General features: G+C 40.8%; 1 protein-coding gene and 1 long non-coding RNA gene across 3 annotated transcripts in view; one reads left to right on the plus strand and one right to left on the minus strand.

The window, feature by feature from the left end:
* The first annotated feature begins 6,462 nt into the window (after nt 1-6,462).
* LOC116087623 lies at nt 6,463-10,234 on the plus strand. Its single transcript, XR_004117517.1, has 4 exons — nt 6,463-6,629; nt 8,073-8,122; nt 9,021-9,159; nt 10,144-10,234. It is a non-coding gene; the product is annotated as an uncharacterized LOC116087623 (long non-coding RNA).
* Nucleotides 10,235-14,410: 4,176 nt separating this feature from the next.
* Nucleotides 14,411-23,770, minus strand: part of Pggt1b (protein geranylgeranyltransferase type I subunit beta) — a 48,307-nt gene continuing 38,947 nt past the window's right edge. For both annotated transcript variants that reach the window (XM_031365628.1, XM_031365629.1), the window contains one exon: nt 14,411-20,268. In XM_031365628.1, the coding sequence (XP_031221488.1) occupies nt 20,087-20,268 (182 nt within the window). In that variant the 3' untranslated portion in view covers nt 14,411-20,086. The remainder of the gene's footprint in view (nt 20,269-23,770) is intronic.

Below are 23,770 nucleotides of genomic sequence, written 5' to 3' on the forward strand. Positions count from 1 at the left end.
GGATGTTTTGTTGGGGGGGCGTGTGTGTGGTGTGTGTATGTTGGGGGTAAAGTATACATTTTTAAGACTCTCTGAAATATTTTATTACATTCACTTAGCGTGTTTTTGTGGGGTCACATACACGCTACAGTGCATGTGTGGAGGTCAGAGTGCAAGCTTGTGCTATCAGTTTTCTCCTGCACCATGTGGGTACCAAGGAACCAAGCTCGAGTTAAGGCTTTGCCTTAACTTTCTAAGCCATTTCATAAGCCCTGGAGATATACACACACACACACACACACACAGAGAGAGAGAGAGAGAGAGAGAGAGAGAGAGAGAGAGTTGTCTGTGTGATGTGTCTGTGTGTCTATCTGTATGTTGTATGAATGTATGTATGTATGCATGTATGTATGTATGTTTTTAAGCCATTTTTTCTCTGAATGCTATCAAGGGACATAAAAAGGAAAGCATGTTGAGAATTGTATTTATTGATGTGTTTTCTACCTCCTAAAAAAGCTACAATTACTCAGATTGGAGAGATGGCTCAGTCGGTGTTAAGAGCATCGGCTGCTCTTCCAGAAGACTCGGGCTCCATTCCCAGCACCCACATGGCAGCTCGCAACTGTCTGTAACTCTAGTTCCAGCGGATCCTCGCCCTTCCTCTGACCTCTGTGGGTATGTACCATCCATGGATGTAGACAAAGCACCTCTCCTACAAACTAAGAATTAATTTTAGGAAACCACCTTTACTCCCTTGGCACAGAACAATTTCCGTCCTGGGTTTCGCTGTTCTTGATGCTTTCTCATGGGCTCTGCTTTACCTGAATATACTGTCTCCTATGGACTACGTCATTCATTTGACCCGTGCCCATAATGCCACAGCACCTGCCCAGCTCTCCAGCTGGACTGCTGCAGCCCCAAGTACTCTCGGCTCCTCCCTCAGGCATGGGTGTGAGGGATACACTCTGCAGATAAAAGATGATGATGCCACCATCTGCATGGCCTGCCAGATGTCAGAAGATAGAATTGGTAAGATACTGAGCATGATTCACAGCATCCTAACCACAGCCCTGGCTTTGTATTGGAAGTTATAGCTCTTCATTTGCTGACACATGCATAGCTTTGAATTCTATCGAGGGAAATGTTCCGCTACAGTTTCCACTTCGACTAAGTCTATTGCAATTTTCCTCCCAAGGCATTTCTGGAACACGGTGGCAATATTGATGAATATTTCCTTAGAGAAGCTATAGGACTACCTTCCCATAAATGAGATTATTTTAGAGCTGCACCAGCCTGTTGGGAAAGCTCTGTGTTTCAGAAAGTCATTTTGCAGTATGATGTTTACACTCAAAAAGGGATTTTTGTTAATATTTCTCTTGCAACATATAAACATTCATAATATGTCTTGTTCCATGTAATTCACACTTATTTGAAGCATTTGTATTTCATATCATCCCAAAGGGGTTTTAAGTCTTATTTCTTAATGTACTGTTAAGACATATTTGGCTAAGGTGTATTAAAGAGAACACACCACACATTCAGTCATAGAGGGACTCATTCAGCAATAAACTTTTAAACATTTCTTGCAAGTTACCCCATTGCTTTGCTAACAACAAAACAAAAATGGCTATAAAGAATAATGTATTCAGGGCTGGTGAGATGGTTCAGTGGTTAAGAGCATGGACTGCTGCTCTTCCGTAGGTCCTGAGTTCAAGTCCCAGCAACCACATGGTGGCTCACAAGCATCAGTAATGAGATCTGATGCCCTCTTCTGGTGTGTCTGAAGACAGCTACAGTATACTTACATATAAATAAATAAATCTTAACAAGAAGAAGAAGGAGGAAGAGGAGGAGGAGGAGGAGGAGGAGGAGGAGGAGGAGGAGGAGGAGGAGAAGACGGTTTTCAACACCTGCTAAGTCCCAAGAAAGTTCTATTCAAGGACTAAATGAATGTTATCAACTTTATAACTGAGGTCAAGAAGAAAGTTTTAGCCTACTTCAGTTAGGAAAACCTCTAAATATCAAATTCGAATATTCCCTTTCTTTTCCTAAAAGACAAACTAAGGCTTAATGCTGAACATTTCTTCTTGGAAAAAAAAAAATCTGAAGCCGGGTGGTGGTGGTTCACACCTTTAATCCCAGCACTTGGGAGGCAGTGCTGGTGGATTTCTGAATTCGAGGCCAGCCTGGTCTACAGAGTGAGTTCCAGGACAGCCAGGACAACACAAAGAAACCCTGTCTCGAAAAACCAAAAAATAAAAATAAAAAATAGTAAAGTAAAATAAAATAAATACAGATAATCTCAGGAAAAAGAAATGATTTTTAAAAGAATCTGAAAATAATTCCTCAGGAGGAAAAAAATCTTCCAATTAAAATTTTAGAGTAAAAAAAAAGGAACTACCAGTTTTCTTTCCTCTTGATTGTCTCAGAAACTGCTTACACACTGTGAAGTTAAAGGATTTCCTTAATTCTAAATAATTTCTGTCTAAGCCAAGCCTGGACGCCTTTATCCGATTCTAATTCTTTAATTGTTCAACCCACCTTTCCTGCATTTCCTAAATGACTAGTGCAGATGGTTACCAGAGACGGCCATGCAGCTCTGTCTTCACCTGCCACCGACAGCACAAGCCCAGTCTGACAACTGTCATTTATGATACATGGTTCCTCCTTCCTTGTCACAGGATCCAGAGAAATGTGAACAGCCCAAAACAAAAATACAGATATGTTTGGCAGCCTTCTTTGCAGAAGGGTTTGCCCATGGATGACAAGATCCGGTGTTTAGTGGCTTCTGGAAGAAGCACAGAGTATCACCGTCCTGAATTGCTGAGCAGAACCTGGGGCTGGAAGGTACGCACTGAAATGACCCCACAAGAGAGGACCCGAGGGGCAAAAGAGTGGAGCTGCTACTGGAACTCTTTAATTACCCGCCTCCTACTTCTTTCATTCAAGAATTTATTTAAACCATGTCTTCTGTTAAGTACAGCTAAACACAGACCCTAATGAGTCACCTAACAGCCATTTAACTGATAAAAATGTTATTGGGGGCTCATCACTTAAGAGCATTTGTTGTTCCTGCAGAGGACCTGGACTTGATTCTCTGCTCCCACATGGAACTGACTCCTTCTTTTGACATCTTCAGACACCAGCCATCTCGTATACATACATGCATACATACATGAATACATACATACATACATACATACATACATGCAGGCAAAACACTCATGTGCATAAATAAAATACTCTAATTTTAAAACGTGTGTGTGTGTGTGTGTGTGTGTGTGTGTGTGTGTGTGTATGTGTGTGTGAGACAGAGAGTCAGAGAGTTTGGAAGAAGTCAGAGGACTCTGTGGGCACCAGTATTCCTACCATACAGATTCTGTGGATCAAGGCTTAACAGCAAGTGCCTTTTTACTTGCTTAGCTATCTTGTTTGTCTTTTTTTTTTGGGAGGGGGGCGGTTCAAAACAGGGTTTCTCTGTGTAGTCCTGGCTGTCCTGGAACTCACTCTGTAGATCAGGCTGGCCTTGAACTCAGAAATCTGCCTGCCTCTGCCTCCCAAGTGCTGGGATTAAAGGCGTGTGCCACCACTGCCCAACTCTTGTTTATCTTTTAATAACATATTAACTTCTCTGTATCTCACTCTATTCTTTCTAAATGGGTATAATATCAACCCAAAGATTATTCCAAGGATTGAGCTAATCCATGCTAAGAATTCAGAGTGACAATGAGTCCTCTCTGCTGGTGCTCTTCACACCTGTGTCACCCATGATGTGGCAGTTGGAGTGCAAATGGAATTGGTGTACGAAGAGGAAAAAAAAAATCTCTGCCGTGGTTTCATATCACCTTCACTAGAGGCACAGAGCCAGGCACAGAGCTTAACACATGATATTTCTCAGCGAAGAGTTCCATGCAGCCTGAGATGCAGCTTTACACATCTGCATGGCTCTCGTGCCTACCAGAGTCTCTGAGAGGGGGAAAGGTTGGTGTTGGTTTGAGTGGCAGGTCATAATGATGGATGATGTGCTCCAAAGCTGGAGTCCACATTCACTAGACCAATAAAGGCTATGTGTGTTTCATGACCCTAGACTGCTTAACTGATGTTGGGCTGTGATTCCAATTTTAAAGCATATGGGAGCAAAAATCAATGGCTGTAAGTTTTGCAGGTATAGTAAAGGGACAGTCATTTTTAAAAATGCTGGAAATTGAGACAACCATGCTGGCAGGCACTCTACCATTGGGATAGATAGATAGATAGATAGATAGATAGATAGATAGATAGATAGATAGATAGATAGATAGAAAGAAGGATGGATGGATAGATGGATGGATGGATAGATAGATAGATAGATAGATAGATAGATGGATGGATGGATGGATGGATGGATGGATGGATGGATGGATAGATAGATAGATAGATAGATAGAATGGATAGATAGGATGGATGGATAGATAGATAGATAGATAGATAGATAGATAGATAGATAGATAGGATGGATAGATAGATAGGATGGATAGATAGATAGGATGGATAGATAGATAGATAGATAGATAGATAGATAGATAGATAGATAGATAGAGATATGGTACCTCTTTTCTTAATGGCCTAAGTTGCCCAGGCTGACCTTGAACTTTCAACCTTCCTGTCTCAGCTTCTAAGTGGCTGGCTTGGAATCTGAAAACGTTTCTGCAGATAGTTTGTTTAGAGGCCTTATGAGCCTTTGGGTTTGGACTGTAGTATGCCTCCAAGTAAGCTCTATAGCCATTTTCCACAGGCACAATGACAGTGATTAGTATATGTTGACACTCTGGGCAGGGCCCCTGTGCCAATGCTTACTTGTATCATCCCATTAGATCCCACAGAACTCCACAAGGCAGGAATTTGCCCTTCTAAGAGGGCCAGAGGATCAAGCAATAGAGCTCTGAAGGAGAGGAGAGACGAAAGAGTGGTCCTCAGTCTCCTGGCAGACCAGTCTCAGGCAGCTCCTGCTGCCTTGGCCTGTATCTGTAAACACCTGACTTTTCTGCCTTTGTGTTTCAAGCTGAGCTAGGCTGGGTGTGCTTCAGTGCCAGGTGCCTTGAACTGTGGTTACACTTTTATCACCAGCACTCCGCCTTTCTTTCAACTGTCTCACAGGATTACCCGCTGCCAGTCTGCTCCCTGCATTGTTTTGACTTCTGTGTGGAGGCCTGTTGCTTTGATGGGACCTTCCTTCATTTCTGTTCACTTTCAAGTCTCAGGGAGTCTCTGCCCTGGGAGTCTAAGGTCAGCCCTCCAGCGGGGGTTAGTTCTAAGGAATCTCTTGCTGCTATCCAGTTGGGCGAGACCAACCTCCTGTAATGAACAGAAAATAACCGCAGTTTTCCTTGACCCTACCAGGCACTGTCAATACATTTACTGTACTTGTGGAGATGAGGGCTGGAAGGATAAGAGGAACTTTTCAAAGATGTGTGTGTGTGTGTGTGTGTGTGTGTGTGTGTGTGTGTGTGTGTGTGTGTGTTCGTGGGTCGGGGGAGTTGGAGCGGGGGATGGGGAGTCCTTTTCCTCTTACCATTTTCTTCCCCAAATGTTTAATTCCTGTCTAACTGTGTGATTTAAAAAAAATCAGGCAAATCCTAGTTGGGGAACATTCCACAAAGTACATGACTATCCTTAAAACTGCCAGTCATCAAGGACAAGCAAAGCCTCAGAACTGTCACAGTTAAGAGGACATGATGGGGCTGAAGAGATGGTTCAGCAGTTAAGAACACTGACTGCTCCTCTGAAGATCCTGAGTTCAATTCCCAACAACCACATGGTGGCTCACAACCATCTGTAATGAGATCTGATGCCCTCTTCTGGGATGTCTGAAGACAGCTACAGTATACTTACATATAATAAATAAATATATCTTTAAAAAAGAAGAGAGAGAGAGAGAGAGGGCATGATAATGAAATGTAACGTAGCATCCTGGAAGATGTCCTAGAACCAGACAGCCACCGAGAAAATCCTAAGGAAATCTGTATATAGTTAACCACGATGCAGCAATATTGATCCATTAGCTATAATAACAAATAACCAAACCAAACTAAAGCAAGATGTTTATACTAGGAAGCTAGTGGACATGTTAGGTAGGGCTCTATTGCATTTGCAGCTTTTCTATGAATCCAAGCAACCTAAAAATGGTTCTGGATGTTTTTTCAAAGCTCAGTGTGAAGTCTGTGAGTTTCCTGGGCTAGCTGCTGTGGTATTCTCGTCTTCATGAAGTCCTTGAATCGCTGCCCTCACCTCTGTAATGTGTTGGCCACTTTATAGCCGAGCACATACTGGCTTTTATTGTTCCTGCTGATCCAGGTGGCAATGAGTTTATGATTCCTGTGTTACACAGTCCTGTGATCTGGATGGGGAATTGCTTGCTAAAGGTCACTAAGTGGGGGGCGTTGCCGGGTGTGGTTGTTTAACCACTCCCAGAGCCTTTAGAGGTTGGGTGGGAAAGCTGCTTAGATGAATTCAACTCCACACAATTCAACAAAGGTTAAACTGAACTTCTGCACTGTAAGAGCTAGAAATCTGAAACAGAGATGGACTGTTTCCTGTGCAAGGCCGTCTGATGCAGGAGAGTGACAACTATGAGCCAAGTGGAGTTCTAGCAGCAAAACAGCATCAACTAGGTAAGGGTATGGAGTGTGTGGGGGCACTTCACTAGAGTAGAGAGTTACTCAGCCTCAGGGCAAAGTCTAAGTCTGAAGTGCCTAATAGTTCTCACTAAGGGAAAAAAAAGGTTTAGTTCAATAGGGGCTCTGCAGCTGCTGGGTTTTCAGAGCCTCAAGGCTTTTTGAAAGTTACTTGGTACCAGTAGGGGGACTACACGAAGGCCAGTTTTCTTGGCAGGGCATTCATCTTACACTCAGTGGTCCGGTTTTTTTGTGAGAACATGAAAGGGCTTTGATATACATGAGTAGCAAACTCACGGTCCAAGTAATTTGGCTAACTCTGAACTCTGAATGGTGAAGAGAGGTTTGTGCAGGATTTTCCAGGCTGTAAAACACATTGGTACCCCTGGAAGAGTGGACATAATCCTGCATTTTCTGCTGATGGCCTTAGGACTGATTAGCAAATGAAGTCAATGGAGAGGAATGCTCTTTCTCACATCCTTTGATATTAAGACAAGGCGTGGTCCCCCTGCCTCCTTTCTTCTTCCTTCCTTCCTTCTTTTTCTCCCCTCCCTCCTCCTCCTCCTTCTTTATATATGAGCCAGATCTGGAAGACTCCTTCTTTGAACTCCTTCGCTCTCAGTGAGATTTAGGAAGTCATATTCTCTTTAGCTCTTAGTTCCAGGTACTGGGCAATGCCCACTTTGCCAACAAGGGGCTTTTTCTTTCTCTGATGTTAGGTCATCACATTAGAAAAGCAAATTTCCAACATGAAGGCTCCAAGTCAGTTGTTCGTTCCTTGTAAATCCCCTCTACAGTGATAGGAGTTAATCTTCCATTTCCCACGTCATTTTCTGAGGAATGAGAACAGCTAGCTATCACGGCCTCATACCCTCTGCGTTCCCCTTCTCTCCAAGGCAGGTGCACACCACATAACCCAAGTAAGGTGATATTCTTCCCATCACAGACACTTCTGTCAGCACCAGAAACTCTACCTGCTAGCCTTTATTTAGCACCTGAGTGGCCTCACGGGCCGCAAGTTGTTGGTAAATTATACAACTAACTGTTGAGCAGTCAGGGGCAAAATTTTGCTGTTGTTATTTTGAGACAAGGTCTTGATATGTAGCTTTGGCTAGCATGGGTCTGTGTAGGACCAGACTGGCCTTGAATTCAGAGTTCCCCCTGCCTCTTCCCCCCAAGAGCTTCGACTATATCCAGCCTAAAATTTACACGCATACTTTTCCTTTCTTGGATTCCTGCACATTGCTTGTGTGTGGTGATCTCCAATGCCAAGAGGGCATTGGATCTCTTAGAACTGGAGTTATAGACCATTGTGAACCACCAGGCGGGTGCTGGGGATGGAACGGGAGTCCTGTTCTTAGAAGCAGCTAGTGCTCCTAAGAGATGAGCCAGCCCTCCAGCCCAGGGAAGTTGGTTTTTAATATTTTTTTTCTCTTTCAGATTCCCCAACATAGTAGACTGACTCCAGCAAACAGATGAAGATTAAAAAGGTAGTATGTAGAACTATATTAATAATTCATGAGCTAAAAAAAAAGAGCTAAGATTAAAAAAAAAAAACATGACTTTTAAGATAGATAGGCAAGGGTCCAGGATGACTTCTTTATATCTTCGAAGAGAATGAGTGATTGATAATTGGGCATACATTACAAAAATGGAAGTCAAAACTACTTCATCTTACCCCAGTCAGAATAGACAAGATCAATAAAACAGATGACAGCACACACTGGCAAGAATATGGAGAAAGTGGAATTCATTTCTAGTGAGCGTGCAAACTGGTACAAACACTATAGGGACCAGTGTAGCAGTTCTGCAGGAAGCTGAAAATTGATTTATTTCAGCTAAACCACTCTTGGGCATTGTATTAGGGTTCTCTAGAGAAACAGAACTTATACAATGAGTCTCTCTATGGATGGATGGATAGATAGATAGATAGATAGATAGATAGATAGATAGATAGATAGATAGATCCGAATTTTTCAAAACGACTTACAGGTAACGACATCCAGGTAAGCCAACAGAACAGAAAAATCCCAAGAATCCATAAGTTGTTCAGTCCCAGGAGCTGGATGTCTCAACTGGTTTTCTTTTCTTTTCTTTTTCTTTTTAAAGATTTATCTACTTATTATATGTATGTACACTGTATCTTCAGACACTCCAGAAGAGGGTGTCAGATCTCATTACGGACGGTTGTGAGCCACCATGTGGTTGCTGGGATTTGAACTCAGGACCTTCAGAAGAGCAGTCAGTGCTCTTAACCGCTGAGCCATCTCTCCAGCCCCCTCAGCTGGCTTTCAGTAGATGCTGATGCAAGGAAGGAGTGGACTTGTAGGCACGGTGAGAGCAAGCAGGTAAAGAACAAATGCTTCCTTCTTCGATGTTCTTACATAGGCATCCAGCAGAAGGTGCTGCCCAGGTTAATGGTGTGTCCTACCTCAAGATCTGAATCAAAGATTTGTGTCTTCCCATCTCAAAGGTCCAGATTAGAAGTGGACTCTCCTCTTCAAACCAAACAAAACCTTTCTCACAGGTATGCCATTTCTGGGTTGTAATTCATTCCAGATAGAGTCAAGTTGAAAACTAAGACTAGCTATCACATGCACATACTCCAGAAAGCTCTGCATCCTACTAGAGATACTTGCTCATCATATTCATTGATGCTCTATTCATAACTAAGACAATCATGTTTTAAAAAGGTCCCCAAGAGCTGGAGGTACAGGGTAGTTGAGAGAATATTTGCCTAGCATTCATGAAGCCCCAGCCTCACAATCAGTTCCTGGCATCACAAACTGGGGTGTGGTGACTCACACTTGTAATTCCATCACTTGAGAGGTGCAGGCAAGAGGATCAGAAATTCAAGATCATCCTCAGGGTGCCTAGCAAGTTTGAAGTCAGCCTTCTGAAGTCAGTTTTCTGCCCTATGTTCAGACAATAGTAAAATAATTGTCGAGACATGGCATTACAAAAAGAACCAGAGGAAAAGACATTTGCTTTCAATGCCCATCTCTCAGCCATCCTTCACCCCGCATCCTAGCTATGTACTCTACAGACCAGGAACAGTTAACGGAGAGCTTCCATTACGCTATTATATATTTATAAGCACAGAAGCGTTATTGTCTCCCATAAATACTGTATTAAACATTCAGAAGCTAGAATCCAGTCTGCAATCCCCTGACTTACATAAAACCTCATTTTAATAGACTGGAGTGAGCTTTCCAAGTAAAAGGGACTCTTAAGTCACGTTGGTACACGCTTGTGTGCAATGGCGAACTGTAGCAATTAGGACCAAGGCTGAATTGCATCCTATGATGAGATTCTAAATATGTTTCAAAAGACTTAACAGTGCTTCCAGAAACTCGCCTGTCTACCTATGTCTGCTACACCTGACATTTAGAAGCCCTTCCTTTAAAAAGATTTAGTTGACAATTTCATACACATATACATGTATCTTGGTTGTCCCCCGCTCTCGTATTTTCCTCATCTTACTATCCCTCCTACTCCTACTCTTTTCCAGATTCATGACGTTAGGTTTGGTTTTGTGGACCATCTACTTGTGACCACTGGGTTGGAGCCTGGTAAGGTTACAAATGAGAACTAAAGGCAACAACTCCCTCTCCCTGACCTACCCATAAGAAATGGTTCAGTGGGATTGGCGAGATGGCTCAGCAAGTAAGAGCACTGACTGCTCTTCCAAAGGTCCTGAGTTTGGATCCCAGCAACCACATGGTGCCTTACAACCACCCATAAAGAGATTGGACGCCCTCTTCTGGTGCATCTGAAGACAGCTAGAGTGAATTATGCTGGAGCAAGCAGGGCCAGCAGAGGTCCTGAGTTCAATTCCCAGTCCCTCATGGCCATCTGTACAACTACAGTGTACTCATACACATAAATAATCTTAAAAAAAAAAGGTTCAGCACTGAGGGACAGGATCTCCTGAGCCACCTTCCATCCATATCTGACTGGTGGTGATGGGGGCATTCTTTTGCAGGCCCTGGGAAGCTCTGGATTTGTGGTTGTGTGGTTGTATACTGCCAAGAGGATGACATTTTGTAGCTCTTCTCCCTGTCTCCTGAATTGTGCATTCTTTTCACCCCCTTCTGCAACAATCCCTGAGACTTATCGTGGGTAGTAAAAATGTCTTGTATTAGTCTCAGCATACTATACAGTCTGAAGTCTCTGCATTCATGGCAGAAGCTTCTCTGACTAAGGCTAAGAGTGGTTATCTATGGGTTAAAACATTTAGAAGGTAGCTCAATGCCATGCCAATTAGCTACGTAACAGAAGAGGACCCGGACCTTTTGAGTGAGACTATATCCCAGTTATAGATTCTCTGATGTGGACCTCAAATACAATCTGTGAGAGATCTTCAAATTTCCCAGTTTTGTGTATTCAGCTTAGCTCCTGTAGAGGCCCAGAGCTATAAGGAACCCAGATGGAAAGTGATGCCTTACAGGATGGGGACAGTAGAATGTAGGTAACATGGGAAATAGAGACAGGGGACTCTAGGGGTGGCCTTTAAGTCATTGCATTGAGTTTAGACCTTTACGCTGTCAGCCTCTCCCAAGACTGAGGATGCTGGTGTTCTCCAGTCCTGCATAACTTCTTATGAGAACTCTTAGGCCATATACCTCTGCTCTGTGCAGAGTTATTTTTTTCTATTTACTGACCTTAAGCAATTTGTTTCTTGAAGCTATAGATTTACACTTTTTTTTAAAAAAAAATCAAATTTGGAAACATGTTACCATTTTGGGTTTTTATTAATGCTCTCTTAGCCTCTGAGTCTCCAAGTCATGACATTTAGATCCTGAACACTGCCTCACAGTCCATGGATGGCATTTTCATTTTCAAAATTATGTCTCTTTGCATTTCATCTTGTATAAGCTTCCGCTGTTGTCTTCAAGCTCACTGAGTTTTTCTGTAATGTCTTACTGCCAATACTGTCTCATCTCACTTTTTCCTATGTAAAAGCTGAGTCCACATTTTCCATGTCTACATTCAACGTGTTTAGTCTTTCTTCTAGGTATAAGCATTATAAGAAGAATATAACTGTTAGGCCCGGTGATGGTGGTCCAGACCTTTACCTCCAGCACTTAGGAGACAGAGGCAGGCAGATCTTCCTTCTTTGCCTGAGTCTCCTATGTGATGGTTTAGGAAGACTCAAAGGAGCAAGAAAGGAAATTGCTCATCTCATTTTTCTGTCTCACAGGGCCCACTTCCCATTGCCTGATATTTAATGTCTTGATAGCTACCAGCCCATAGATTTCACTAAAGTTTTAATGTTTTCTTGAAGAAAATAAACCCAGTCTTCACTACTCTGTCTTAGGAAAAGTGGAGATTCCACTGTACTCTTTTAAAACATGAAGCTCTTGGGGGAGGCAGAGAAAGGCAGATCTCTGAGTTTGAGGCTAATCTGGTCAACAAAGAGAGTTAAAGGTTAGCCAGGGCTACAGAGAGAAACCCTGTTGGTGGGGAGTTCACATCAATTCCATATTCAAAAGTTTTTAAAAGAGAATTTCTTTGATACAATACAGCCATTATCATAGGGCCAAATAACTCTTTAATTTTCTCTAATGACTAGCATATATCTGGATTTTCATAAGCATCTCAAAATATCTGAAGTTTGTTTGACTAAGAACCCTGAGTCCATGCATTGTTTTGACGGCTACATCTCACTTTTCCTTCACTCTAGAAATGATGCTTTGTCCTTCTCCACTTTCCTTATGCCAAAAACTTGCTAAATACCAGACCTGTCCTTGGATGCCTCACTTTCTGGAAATGGTCCCCTGCTTCTTTGTGCTATCATTATATTCGTTCCCAATTTACTTGTTAGGCCTGGTGGTTGAATCCAGAAGTGACTGGGTCTAGTCCCAATACTTTTGGTAAAGAATTGCATGCTGTCAGAAGGCACGCCACTTCTGATTGCTCCCAGCATCTTCTAGAGATACTAAGTGGGCTCAGGTGGTAGTAGCGGAAGCCTTACACTTTTAACTTCCCCATCATCATTTCTCCTAAAAGCGTCAGCATCCACTGATAACTTAAGTATTACTAACACATCATTGCTTCTGTTAATGAACTTTCACTCGTCAACTTAGGCCCATTCGTTTACTCTGAAGATGCAATCTGTTGACAACAGACATCTTAACTGACGGGGGTGGGGTGGGGGGGGGAATGAGCTAATTCTAAAAAACAAAGAATGCATTTAAACACTGCCCTACTTAATCTAAATGACACCCAGAGGCAGGTCTGCAGCCCGGTAACCTGTCCCACGTTGCAGCCTGGCTTCTCCTCCAGCTCTGTAGGAACTCAGGAAGGTTTATTCCTGCCTCACACCATTCTAATGCTGCACTGTACTTTGCAGTGCTCAAATATTCTCTCATTTCTTAAGTCATTTAATCAACACGTACTATTTGTTGTGTCTGTGCTGAAAGTTTTGATAATGGTGGTGTCATCAAACTGTGAATAAGCCCGGATATACGTTGTATATAGCTCTGCTACCCTGTCTAAGCTCCAGGATGGGCATGTCACTAGCCTCTACCCAGGTTCTCTCCGATCCATGGATGAAACACACACACATATTTAATTAGTTTCCAGTCCCAGCTCAACAGCCCAACCTCCCACGTGGAGAAGCAGCTCATGGCTGTTCTGCTCCAGATCTCCTTTCCTCTCTCTCCTGTGTCTCTTAGCTTCCCTGCAGGGATCCAGAAGTCCCACCTATCCTTCCACCCAGCAATTGGCCCATGGTATCTTTACTGACAGATCAAGAACCAATTCCACCCCTACCTTGCCTTCTCTACACAAATAGGCAGTAGTATATTTTAAGGAATCTTACAGCAACATGTTTGTAACTGGGAAAATCAAGGCACCAATAGTAACTTAGGCAATACTCAAACAATTGTTAAAATACACATATTAAGATGTCTGTATCACTGAATATACAAAACATTACAGAATATATGTCATTTTGGCATATAGTGCAACATGCAAAGGTTCAAGACAGCTAATGCTTTAAGAACTTGGAAATATGTGAATAATTACAGAGGACATTGCAACGTACTTAGCTAAAAGTTCTCTCTCATACTGAATTCAGAAGTTGCCTTTATTGTATTCTATGCGCTGCAAAGACTCTCTCTAACACTTCATTTCCCTTGTTTTATTGGATTATTTTTCAATACCAAACTTTTAGTTCATTTAGCAGTATATTACAAACACCATTGTGTCTTTCTTGTTACTTGTATAGTATCACAGTATATCAATGTAACATAAACAGCATCTTTTTCCTATGACTTGCAAATACATCAGAAGATCCTTGGGATATAACATCATCTATTTGTATGCTTAACCTACATTTGTAGATATGGAATTGTCTAGCAAAGTGTGCATGGATTTAATTCTGATAGCTTTTCCAACATACTCAGTGTCTAGTGGGGCTGGTTTCATCTCACTTTTTCAGTTTTAATGCCTATTCTAATATGTTGTCTTAAATGAGAACAAGTATATTATTTGTTGCAGTGGTAGTAATTTTACAAACTAACCCAAGAAGAAAACTGCTTTGATGTTATCGTTCTACTAACAATAAGGCACATCCCTGTTTGAGTCTATTTTATGTCCCAGGAGTTTTCTTTGTCCAAAACTGGATTTTCTCATGTAGGTTTTTCAGACATGTTTTATTGAGTTCATACACGAGTCTTTCTGTTTCAGTAATCACAAAGAGAGATCTTGCAGTTTGTCTTCGAAACTGTTTAGGTAGATAGATATGAATGTAGATAGACAGATAGATGAAGTCTTTTTAAACTAGACATTTTTATTGAATTGTATTTACAATACAGAACAGTACACAAAGCATGACTGATTGAACAGCTTGGTAAATACTCAGAAAATGTAGAACGCACCCATGTAACCAGCACCTAGATCAAAACAAACACTACCAGCACCAGAGAGCCCTTGTGTTCTCTTCTAGGGCAAAGAAACCAAGGAGAACCCAGTGTATTCCACATGGCTGCACTTGTACAGAGCACACGTTGTACACAAACAGGTGGCCCTAGCCAGTCCTGATCAAGCCAGTCCTGATAGCATTTACTTTTGGGCAGGGAGGAAGTTGCTGAAAGAGGGAGATTTCTGACGACACTTACCCCAGTCTGAAACTGTGGGAATGAAGGGCCTACACCCAGGTCTGCTAGATCCTACTGCTGCCTGCATGTTAACTACTGCAGCTACTTAGCTTCCTTTAGGGTCTGTTTTTTCAAGTAGATGATCCTCTTTGCCAAGTCTGAACTCTTCCTGACTCGTGTCTTTGCTCTAACTTCCTTGGTGAAAAGCTCTAGTATGGTGTTAGGTAGTAAAGGAGACAGTGAGCATAGCCTGGCTTGTCAGAAAGGCTCTTTGGTTTCAATGGCAAGAAGCTTGCCTCTAGGGAAGAGTTGTCATGCCAGTGAATTATATGTCAGTTTCTAATAAGAGTGCTTAATTCTATCAAATCAAATGTCTTTTAACACCATATTACAATTGTCTGAAATTAGATTATCCTTGCACTCCTAACATAAACTCAAATGAGCCATGATTTTAATTCTTCCTTTCAAGTGCTACTGAGTTGTGGGCCTAACAAGTTACTGAATAACTTGTATTGATACTTATGCATGTATTTGCAGATGTGTGGAGGCCTGAGGTCAGCCTCAGTTGCTCTTCAGTTTTTCACACTGGGTTAAAATGTATTATTTGTGTGGGGCACACATGCCATAGGCGTGCATCTGGAAGTCATAGGACAACTCTGTGGAGTTGGTTTCCTCCCTCCACTTTACACGGGTTCTAGGAAATCAAATTCAGGTGGCCAGGCTTGGATAGCAAGAACCCCACTAACTGAAACAGCTCATCTGCCCCACCTTACTTTCTAGACAGGCCATCAGGGGGATTTGAAGCTCATCAGTTAGGCTGGGCTGGCTAATCAACACGCTCCAGCAATCTGCCTCTCTCTGCCTTCTCTGAGCTGGGAACAAGTGTTCAACATCAAGACCAGGTTTTTGCGTGAGTGCTGCAAATCAAATTCAGGCCTTCATGAAGGAATGGCAAAAACTACTGAAAGAGCTGTGGCCCTGGTCTCTGGAAACAGTAGCAAGCCAGACTTACCTAAAATTTCCTTTTTCACACAATCTTTAGTGTGTTTTTCAAATCATTGTTATTATACCAACTTTACAAAGTAAATACAGAAAAAAAATTTTTACGTAGTAATTTAAGATTCAAGCTCCCTTCTCTAGCTTCTGAAATTATTAGACCAACACTGAGACTCTTCAATCTTCCAAGTCTGTGCCAATGGCCTTTCATTTGCATTTCCCTATGGCAGTTGTATTCTCTGTATGAAATTTTATCAATTACTATTCTTCTCTAAAATTTTCTCTCTTAATTTGTGCGAGATTCCTCAGACAACTGTAAGCAGTTGTTTAAGAACCCGCAATCCTTCTCACTACACGTCTCCTACACGTCTCTCCTGTCTCTTAAAGAGGTTAGCTAACGGGTCACTTCCCTGAGTATCCTTACCATGTCAAGAAGCTTCTGAATTTCTTGGCTTTAGACTAAATGCCTCTTTTTTCCATCTTTCCCGCCTCCTTTCTCTGCTTTGTGTTGTTTTGCTCCGTGCCCCACTTCTGAGACCATGGGATCACTGCCTGCCTTTTCAAGGGTGCTGCCCCAGGGGCCTAGCATGTGTCTCCGTGCTCCTGTTTGTGAGGAGCTGCTCCACTTACTTCACCGTCCGGAACCAACTGCACTTTCACGTTTTACTTCCAGCGAAGTCACTGTTTTGAAGGAAGGGTTGGTCTAGAAAAAGGCTCCATCTTTCTAGCTCCCTTCCATTTCCTGTAGGCATCTAAATTTACAGGTCTTTCCTCTCAACATTTACTTTAGCTGTCTCTTCTCTATGTCTCAAGCCTATCCTGTCCAATTTCTTCCCAATGCTGTGCTTTGCCTCATTAATTTCAAAAGGTATATATTATCAGGCCAGGCCTCCCTCCAGCCCACTGACAGGATTCTGTAGAGCTCTTCTGAGTTTGTCATTATTTTCGGATTGGCCCACTGTCCTCTGAAGTGAGAACACTGCAAAGCTCCCATTTGCAAGGCGTCAGACTGCAGCTGCTTTCTCCTACAGCCTCCGCACATCTCTTCTTTCACTTGTATTCTGAGGCTCATGGGGGACCACCTGTCACCTAGTTCTGCAGTGGCCATGACTATACTTGCTACTCCTAATGTTACTTACAGGGATAGTTAGGGAAAAAAAAAAAAAAACCCTACACCGTTGGCAGCATCTTCCTTGAGTTTAAATGCTGTTGAGAGTGAGAGTTCTACTGTAGCAGAGATTATACACTTTTATGACCACATGAAACTACAGCTAGATGTAAGTTCTATCCAAAGTGTTTTTCATATATACTAGCTCATTCATTCCTGACTCAGCTCAGTGAATGAAACTCTATTACTTCATCTTACCAGTGGCAGAACTGGATCCAGGATCATGCTGCTCAATGGACAGACAAACTGCACACCATCTAGCTTCAGATAACCTCCTTCTATCACTCCTTAAATTAAACCATGGTCAGCAGAATTTATATTTGAACTTAATTATTTATAACCACATATTTTAAAACCTAATAAAAACAAATATTGCAGGTCAAACCTAAAAATATAGGTGATAAATAAATGTTTCTTGCTACTATTCTTCAGAAAGTACAGTAAGAGGAGGGGAGGCTGGTGAGGAGCGAATGGTGCTGTACATCTGAACCACGTGTTTTTCCTCTTACTATGCCACTACTTCTAGAAAACATCATATATGTTGCTTATAATTTATTAATAAATATTTTCCTTATACATAACTATTTAGGAAAAGCTAGAAACAATTTTTCCATACTTCATAACAACTCAGTATTTTTTGGTTGGTTTCTATGAAACATGAACATTCACTGGTCCATCACATGGAACCTTATCTCTTACATATATTAGAATCATTCTGCCATTAATATTCCTTTTCTAGTAAATTATTCAAAAAGTGTGAAAATATAAATTACTTTTAAGTTATAAATTTATTTTGTAGTTACTTTTTGTTATTGTTTGAGACAAAATTTCTCTGTGTAGCCTTGGCTGTCTTTGAACTCAGAGATCCACCTGCCTCTGCCTCCTGCGTGCTGGGATTAAGGAGTGAGCCACCACCTCCTGGCAATAACCATGTTTCTTACTTTTTAACAACTAATGGCAACTCAGGAAAAGCACTGGCCTTGAAATACTCCTATAGCATTTCAACATGCTACTTCAGCTCTCGATGTCTAGGAGATAACAGTGTGAGACGAGAATGATTAATATTTAGATTAAATAGAAGCAACTGGAAAAACTCATGAGAGGATAACATTTCTTGGTAAAGCTCATTTCTAATTAGGATTTGGTTGGTTTGTTCATGTGGGGGACAAGGGTCAAAGCCAGGGATCCCAGGGCCTTGTGCACATCAGGCAGCGAGCTAGACTCCCAGCACTACAAACTCAAGTCTAAAGACAAGCTTGCTGATAAGAGATGTATTTTTTTAATCATATGCTGGGTTTCCCTTTAGAAGAACTGTTATGTAGGAAACATATATCTTTAATTTAGGGAATATATGAAAATGCTATTATCTATCCAGGGACACTAGTAATTTAGCTTTTACAATGATGTCTGTTGATTAATACAAGTCTTATTACTACTAAAACTAACACACCCTTTCCTCTACTGAAGAAATTTCCTTCTTGTCACCAAGTCACAGATGTGATTTAATGTGACATGTTGATTGCTAACAAAGGTTTTACACCATCTCCTTTTGGTTGTTAGTTCATAGAACTAAGACAATAAAACAAGACAATGAGTAAGTGAAGCCCTACTTTATCCCTCTAAATGGATGTATTTCCCTCCCACTTAGCCAAAAATATAAAAATATAAATGACTATGTATACTTCAGTAGTTCTGTTTATATTTAAAGATTTACCAAACTTAAAAACATTAGAAAAGTATTCACAGGTTGAGTATCACTATCCAAAATGCCTGGAACCAAAAGTAATGTTTCAGATTTTAGATTCTGTTTTAGATTTTGCATACTCATTTTACCTCATGGATAGGACCCAGGTCTAAATACGGAATGCATTTATTTCATACACTTTACTCATTAGTTTCAAGTAGTTTTATACACTATTTACAGTGTCTCTGAAATTTACCTGTGACCTGTCACTAGAGAGTGAAATTTTCCAATTGTGTCAGTTAAAAAATTTAGATTCTGGAGCATTTCAGATACTGGATTTTATTATTTTTGTTGTTGTTGTTATTATATTATTTTGTTTTGTTGTTCGAGACAGGGTCTCATCATATAGCTCTGCTGGCCTGGAACACACTCCGTAGACCAGACTGGCCTTGATCTCAAAGAGATCTGGCTGTTTCTGCCTCCCAAGTACTGGGACTAAAGGCATGTGCCACTATGCCTGGCCCAAATATTGAATTTTGGATTAAGGACGCTCAACCTGGTAGATGGGAGATAAAGCAGCTAACTATAGTGGCCACAAAACACCAAAAAAAAAAAAAAAAAAAAAAAAAAAAAAAAAATCTAAGCAACTAAAAAGAACTCAGCTATAGCCATACAAGTATAATTTACAGTTTCTCAGAAGAATAAAACACTGAATGTCTTTTCTCTAGATAGCAAAGATTGTTTCTTCCTTTGCCCCAGACAAATGGCAGTCAATGATTTGGGATTAAAACAACACATAACAGGTATTCACCCAAGGAATGTCCAATAAGACATGTAACTGTTTCATTCATAATTAAACAGTTCAATCACTTCTCCCTCAATTAGGTAATACTCTCCCTTTAAAAAACTATAGTATTACTTAAGCCTACTTTTTTCTTATATGATCTTTTAATTTTTTTATTTGCATAAGTTACACAAGTCTAGTTGGCACACCTTAAGAATAACACAAAATATGTTATTCTTTAAGAAAATTATGAGACCGTCAATTTTTAAAGAATAATCCCAGAACTTAATTCAATAAACAAATTTCTTACCATCAGCAGTAGAGGTTTTTTAAGTGATCATTAAGTGTTCACCTGAAGATTATCAATGCCATATGAAGTGTAAACTTGGTTTGAAGATTTGTGTCCATCTTACAAGCCAGAACTTGTACAGAGGGTTTTAGGAAGATAACCTACAAACAAATTGTCAACCTGCCCCATGACCATCTCAGAAACCCAGTATAAACACTTAAGAACCATACCAGAGCCCTGTTGATGTCTAAACGTCAACAAGGATTTTCTTGAAATCCAGTGGTTACTGGTTCAAGAGCACATCCTGAAGTATTAGCAGGACAAGCTTTTGACTTTTAAGACCACCCTTTAAAGAAGAGCACACTTGGTTACACATGGCTTTTAACCTTGAGCTACACTTATGCTACAAACCCAATACCCAGGGTTAGTCAAGTGGAAATATGGACACTGTCTGAGCACTGTTTAGAGTCCTTGGTCTTCCAGCTTTGATGGAGGTCTCGGAGGCGCTCAGAAGTTCGTGTGCTTACATTCAGAGCAGGATGAACTTTACAAATTCCACTCTCCTCCATCAGTGACAGGCCACAGATCCCGAAGTACGCATGCAAAGCATCTGGAAAGGCATTTGAAGCTATGGTTAGCACTCTCGCTTGGACACAGTGCAGAGTATCTACAGCAAATCACTACATTTAAAATTAGAGAAATGCTAGTTTGTAAAAGAATTAGTCTCAATTTCAAACACTATTTTAAAAAGTCAATCAAAATCATGTATTTTGTTATAAAAATTACTACTAGAAGAATACATCATATGATTTTCTTGCCTATGTTCTCTAAGGATCTGGACAGCAATACCTGCTGACTACAAAGTAGAGAAAAAAAAGTATTTATATCATATAATGACTTTTTCTTTCATTTCCAATTTTGTTTTTGTGGTGTTTTTGTGGTGCTTGTGGTTCCAGGGCCTTTTAGATGCTTAGTATGTCCTTTACCAGAGTCTTAAAAATTTTTCTAAACATGAAAACAAAAATAGCTTCTGAAACCAAGCAGGAGCACCTGTACGCCCACCTGAGCTTTGTCTCCACAGATCCTGCACAGACACCAACCCTGTGTGCAGAGCAGGCAGAGAGGCCACCTAGAGTGCTGTGCCACTTCTGACCTGACAGACAGCACAGACTCACTTTCTGGGTGGCTAGTAACGATCCTGAGCTCTAGCCTTACCAGTCTCCTACTCAGAGGGAGTCACAACCCTCTACTGAGTAGTCATGAAAACGCATGACCTCTGCCTGCCTGAAAACCTTATATAGTCTTCTCAAGTGCTCAGAACTCTGCAGTAATAGGACACTACAAAAAAAAAAAAAAGAGATTTCACAGCAGCCAAGAATGTGTTTCTATTTTTGAAATGGCCAACATTTAAGATCCTAAGAGCTATTAAAGTTCAGAATACCTTCACAAGTCTAACTTTGTCATAAGCTAAATGGCTCACTTTCCTCTAATTTTAGAGTAAAAGAACAATTTCCCCCTATTCCTTACAGTTACTCTAAAATTACAAGGTGAACAAAACAGTATTAACCTTGTTTGGAAATCAACAAACTTCCAAGAAAAAAAAGGAAAAAGAAAGAACTGGAGAGACACTGCAGTTAAGAGCACTGGTTGCTCTCTCTGAGGTGTACCATCCATAGCTCATAACCATCTGTACCTCCAGTCCCAGGGGGGCTGCCACCTTTCTGCGGCAGCTGTAGGCACAGCATGCATGTGGTACACACATACACACAGGCAAACATCCATACCCATAAAATAAAGGTTAAAAGAAAGAGGTGAAGAGCAAGGGGTGTAACACACTAAGAATAGTATCAACTGGATCTTGTAGAAAATCTACATTTCTCCATAGGAAACTTTTTCCTCAAAAGAAGTTTTGTAAAAGCCAGAGATCTGCTTTTAATTTTAAACCTCCAATCATTAAAATAGAGCAAAGCAAAGCAAAACTACCAAGCAGTCTAAAACCCAATGCCCTCTTCCGTAGACAGTGATATATTCTCCACAAGAGTAACAGAAGCCCTGAGTCACATCTGCTATTTCTCTTTTTTTTTTTTTTTTTTTAAAGATTTATTTATTTATTATATGTAAGTACACTGTAGCTGTCTTCAGACACACCAGAAGAGGGCATCAGATCTCATTACGGGTGGTTGTGAGCCACCATGTGGGGGCAGTCGGTGCTCTTCCCCACTGAGCCATCTCACCAGCCCTGCTATTTCTCTTACTAACACAGGTAAGGCACTCATCCGGAAGACAGCAGCTCAGAGGTTTTTCTATAGGCTCACACATATAAATACAAACAACGAAACTTAGCAACTGATCCCATTAGAAAAAAGTTTCAAGAATTTCCCTGTAAACACAGAACTGGAAAGCTAGGCCTGGTGGTGGCCCACACACTGAAGCCAGCACTTAGACAGTAAGAGTAGGAGGATTAAGAAATCAAAATTGGGCTAGAGAGATGGATCAGCGGTTAAGAGCAATCACTGCTCTTCCAAAGGTCGTGAGTTCAATTCCCAGCACCCACATGGTGGTTCACAACCATCTATGTATAGTGGGATCTGATGCTCTCTTCTCTTCTAGTATGCTAAGACAGCTATAGTGTACTCATATAAAAATAAAGAAATCAAAATCATCTCTGGCTACACAGTGGGTTCAAGAGGAACAAGAGGGTTCAAGAGATCCTGTCTCAAAACCTATAGCCCACAAAAATAAAACTTCATGGTACCTGAAATAATTGGCATTTCAAATATATAAGATGGATTCAAAAGATTGAATTTATTTCTGTTATTTGTAAAATACTGACAGACTGACAGATGAAGAGGGGGCGGGGGTAGCCAAGACCAAAATAATCACCAGATTTCTTAGACATTAAACTTATTTACAGCTATGTGGCTATGTGTTATGTATACCAAAAAAATCTCAAAACTATTATTTTGCTTGAGAAATTTATTTGTGAAAACATATCTTGGTGTATGACTTTCAAGGTTTGTCTGAGCATGATGCTACATTTTCTCTAAGACAACATGTTTTTAATAAAAACAGGTATAATTTATTTCTTTAAGCAAAAATACAAATTTTATGATCCTCTTCTTTATGTTTCTATTCAAGTATACACTGCAGGCACAAAAGCTCTATAGAAATGAGCAGAAAAGCAGTCCCTAGTGTCATGATAACGAGGACTATGATCTCTTCCAGTGCTGCAGGAGCCATGCCTTAGCGCACATCCTCCAACACTGTGATCAAATACACCAGAGCTTCCATTATTTCAGCAATGATTTGTTTTGTTTTGTTTTGTTTTTTGTTTTTTTTTTTTCAAGACAAGGTTTCTCTGTGTATCCTTGGCTGTCCTGGAACTCACTCTGTAGACCAGGCTGGCCTCAAACTCAGAAATCCTGCCTCTGCCTCCCAAGTGCTGGGATTAAAGGCATGCGCCACCACTGCCCAGTTTTAACAATGATTTTTATAGACAAGCTGCAAACAGGCTCATTTTCTTCGAGTAAAATAAAAATGGGGTGAATAAAGGCTGGAGAAGAATACCAAAGAGTGGTGCTAATTTGGGGGTGGCAGTCATATGGTCTATAGCTATTTGGTTCCTGTGTTTTAGGTAATGAACATGAGAACCTATAAATTAAAGTACCTGTCTAAAGAAATTAACTGAAACCAGAATAGTGAGTGGCCTTTAATCCCTGCACTTGGGAAGCAGAGGCAGCTGGATCTCTGTGTTTGAGGACATCCTGAGCTACATAGTGAATTCCAGGCTATATGGGGCCTACAAAGTAAAGAACCCATCTTTTTTAAAAACTAACTGCCAAAATTTATAGGCAACATGGGATACTTGTAATTCAGAATTTGAGAAATTTTTATTAACTAAGTTAGTATATGTTCACTGTACATATGAGTTGCAGGAGAAATTTTCATGTGCACCGTTCTTTCTCTCCAACCTGACAGTCTCTGTTGCTTTAGTATCATATGAAAATAAATGATCTGTGTCTATATGAAGTCAAAGATTCCAAACAAGAGAAAATGGGGAAGGTATCTGTCTGTGCCTGATGCATTTTTCTTAATATGAGGGTCTCCATTTT

The sequence above is a fragment of the Mastomys coucha genome, unplaced genomic scaffold (assembly GCF_008632895.1).
Source record: "Mastomys coucha isolate ucsf_1 unplaced genomic scaffold, UCSF_Mcou_1 pScaffold13, whole genome shotgun sequence".
Lineage (NCBI taxonomy): Eukaryota > Metazoa > Chordata > Mammalia > Rodentia > Muridae > Mastomys > Mastomys coucha.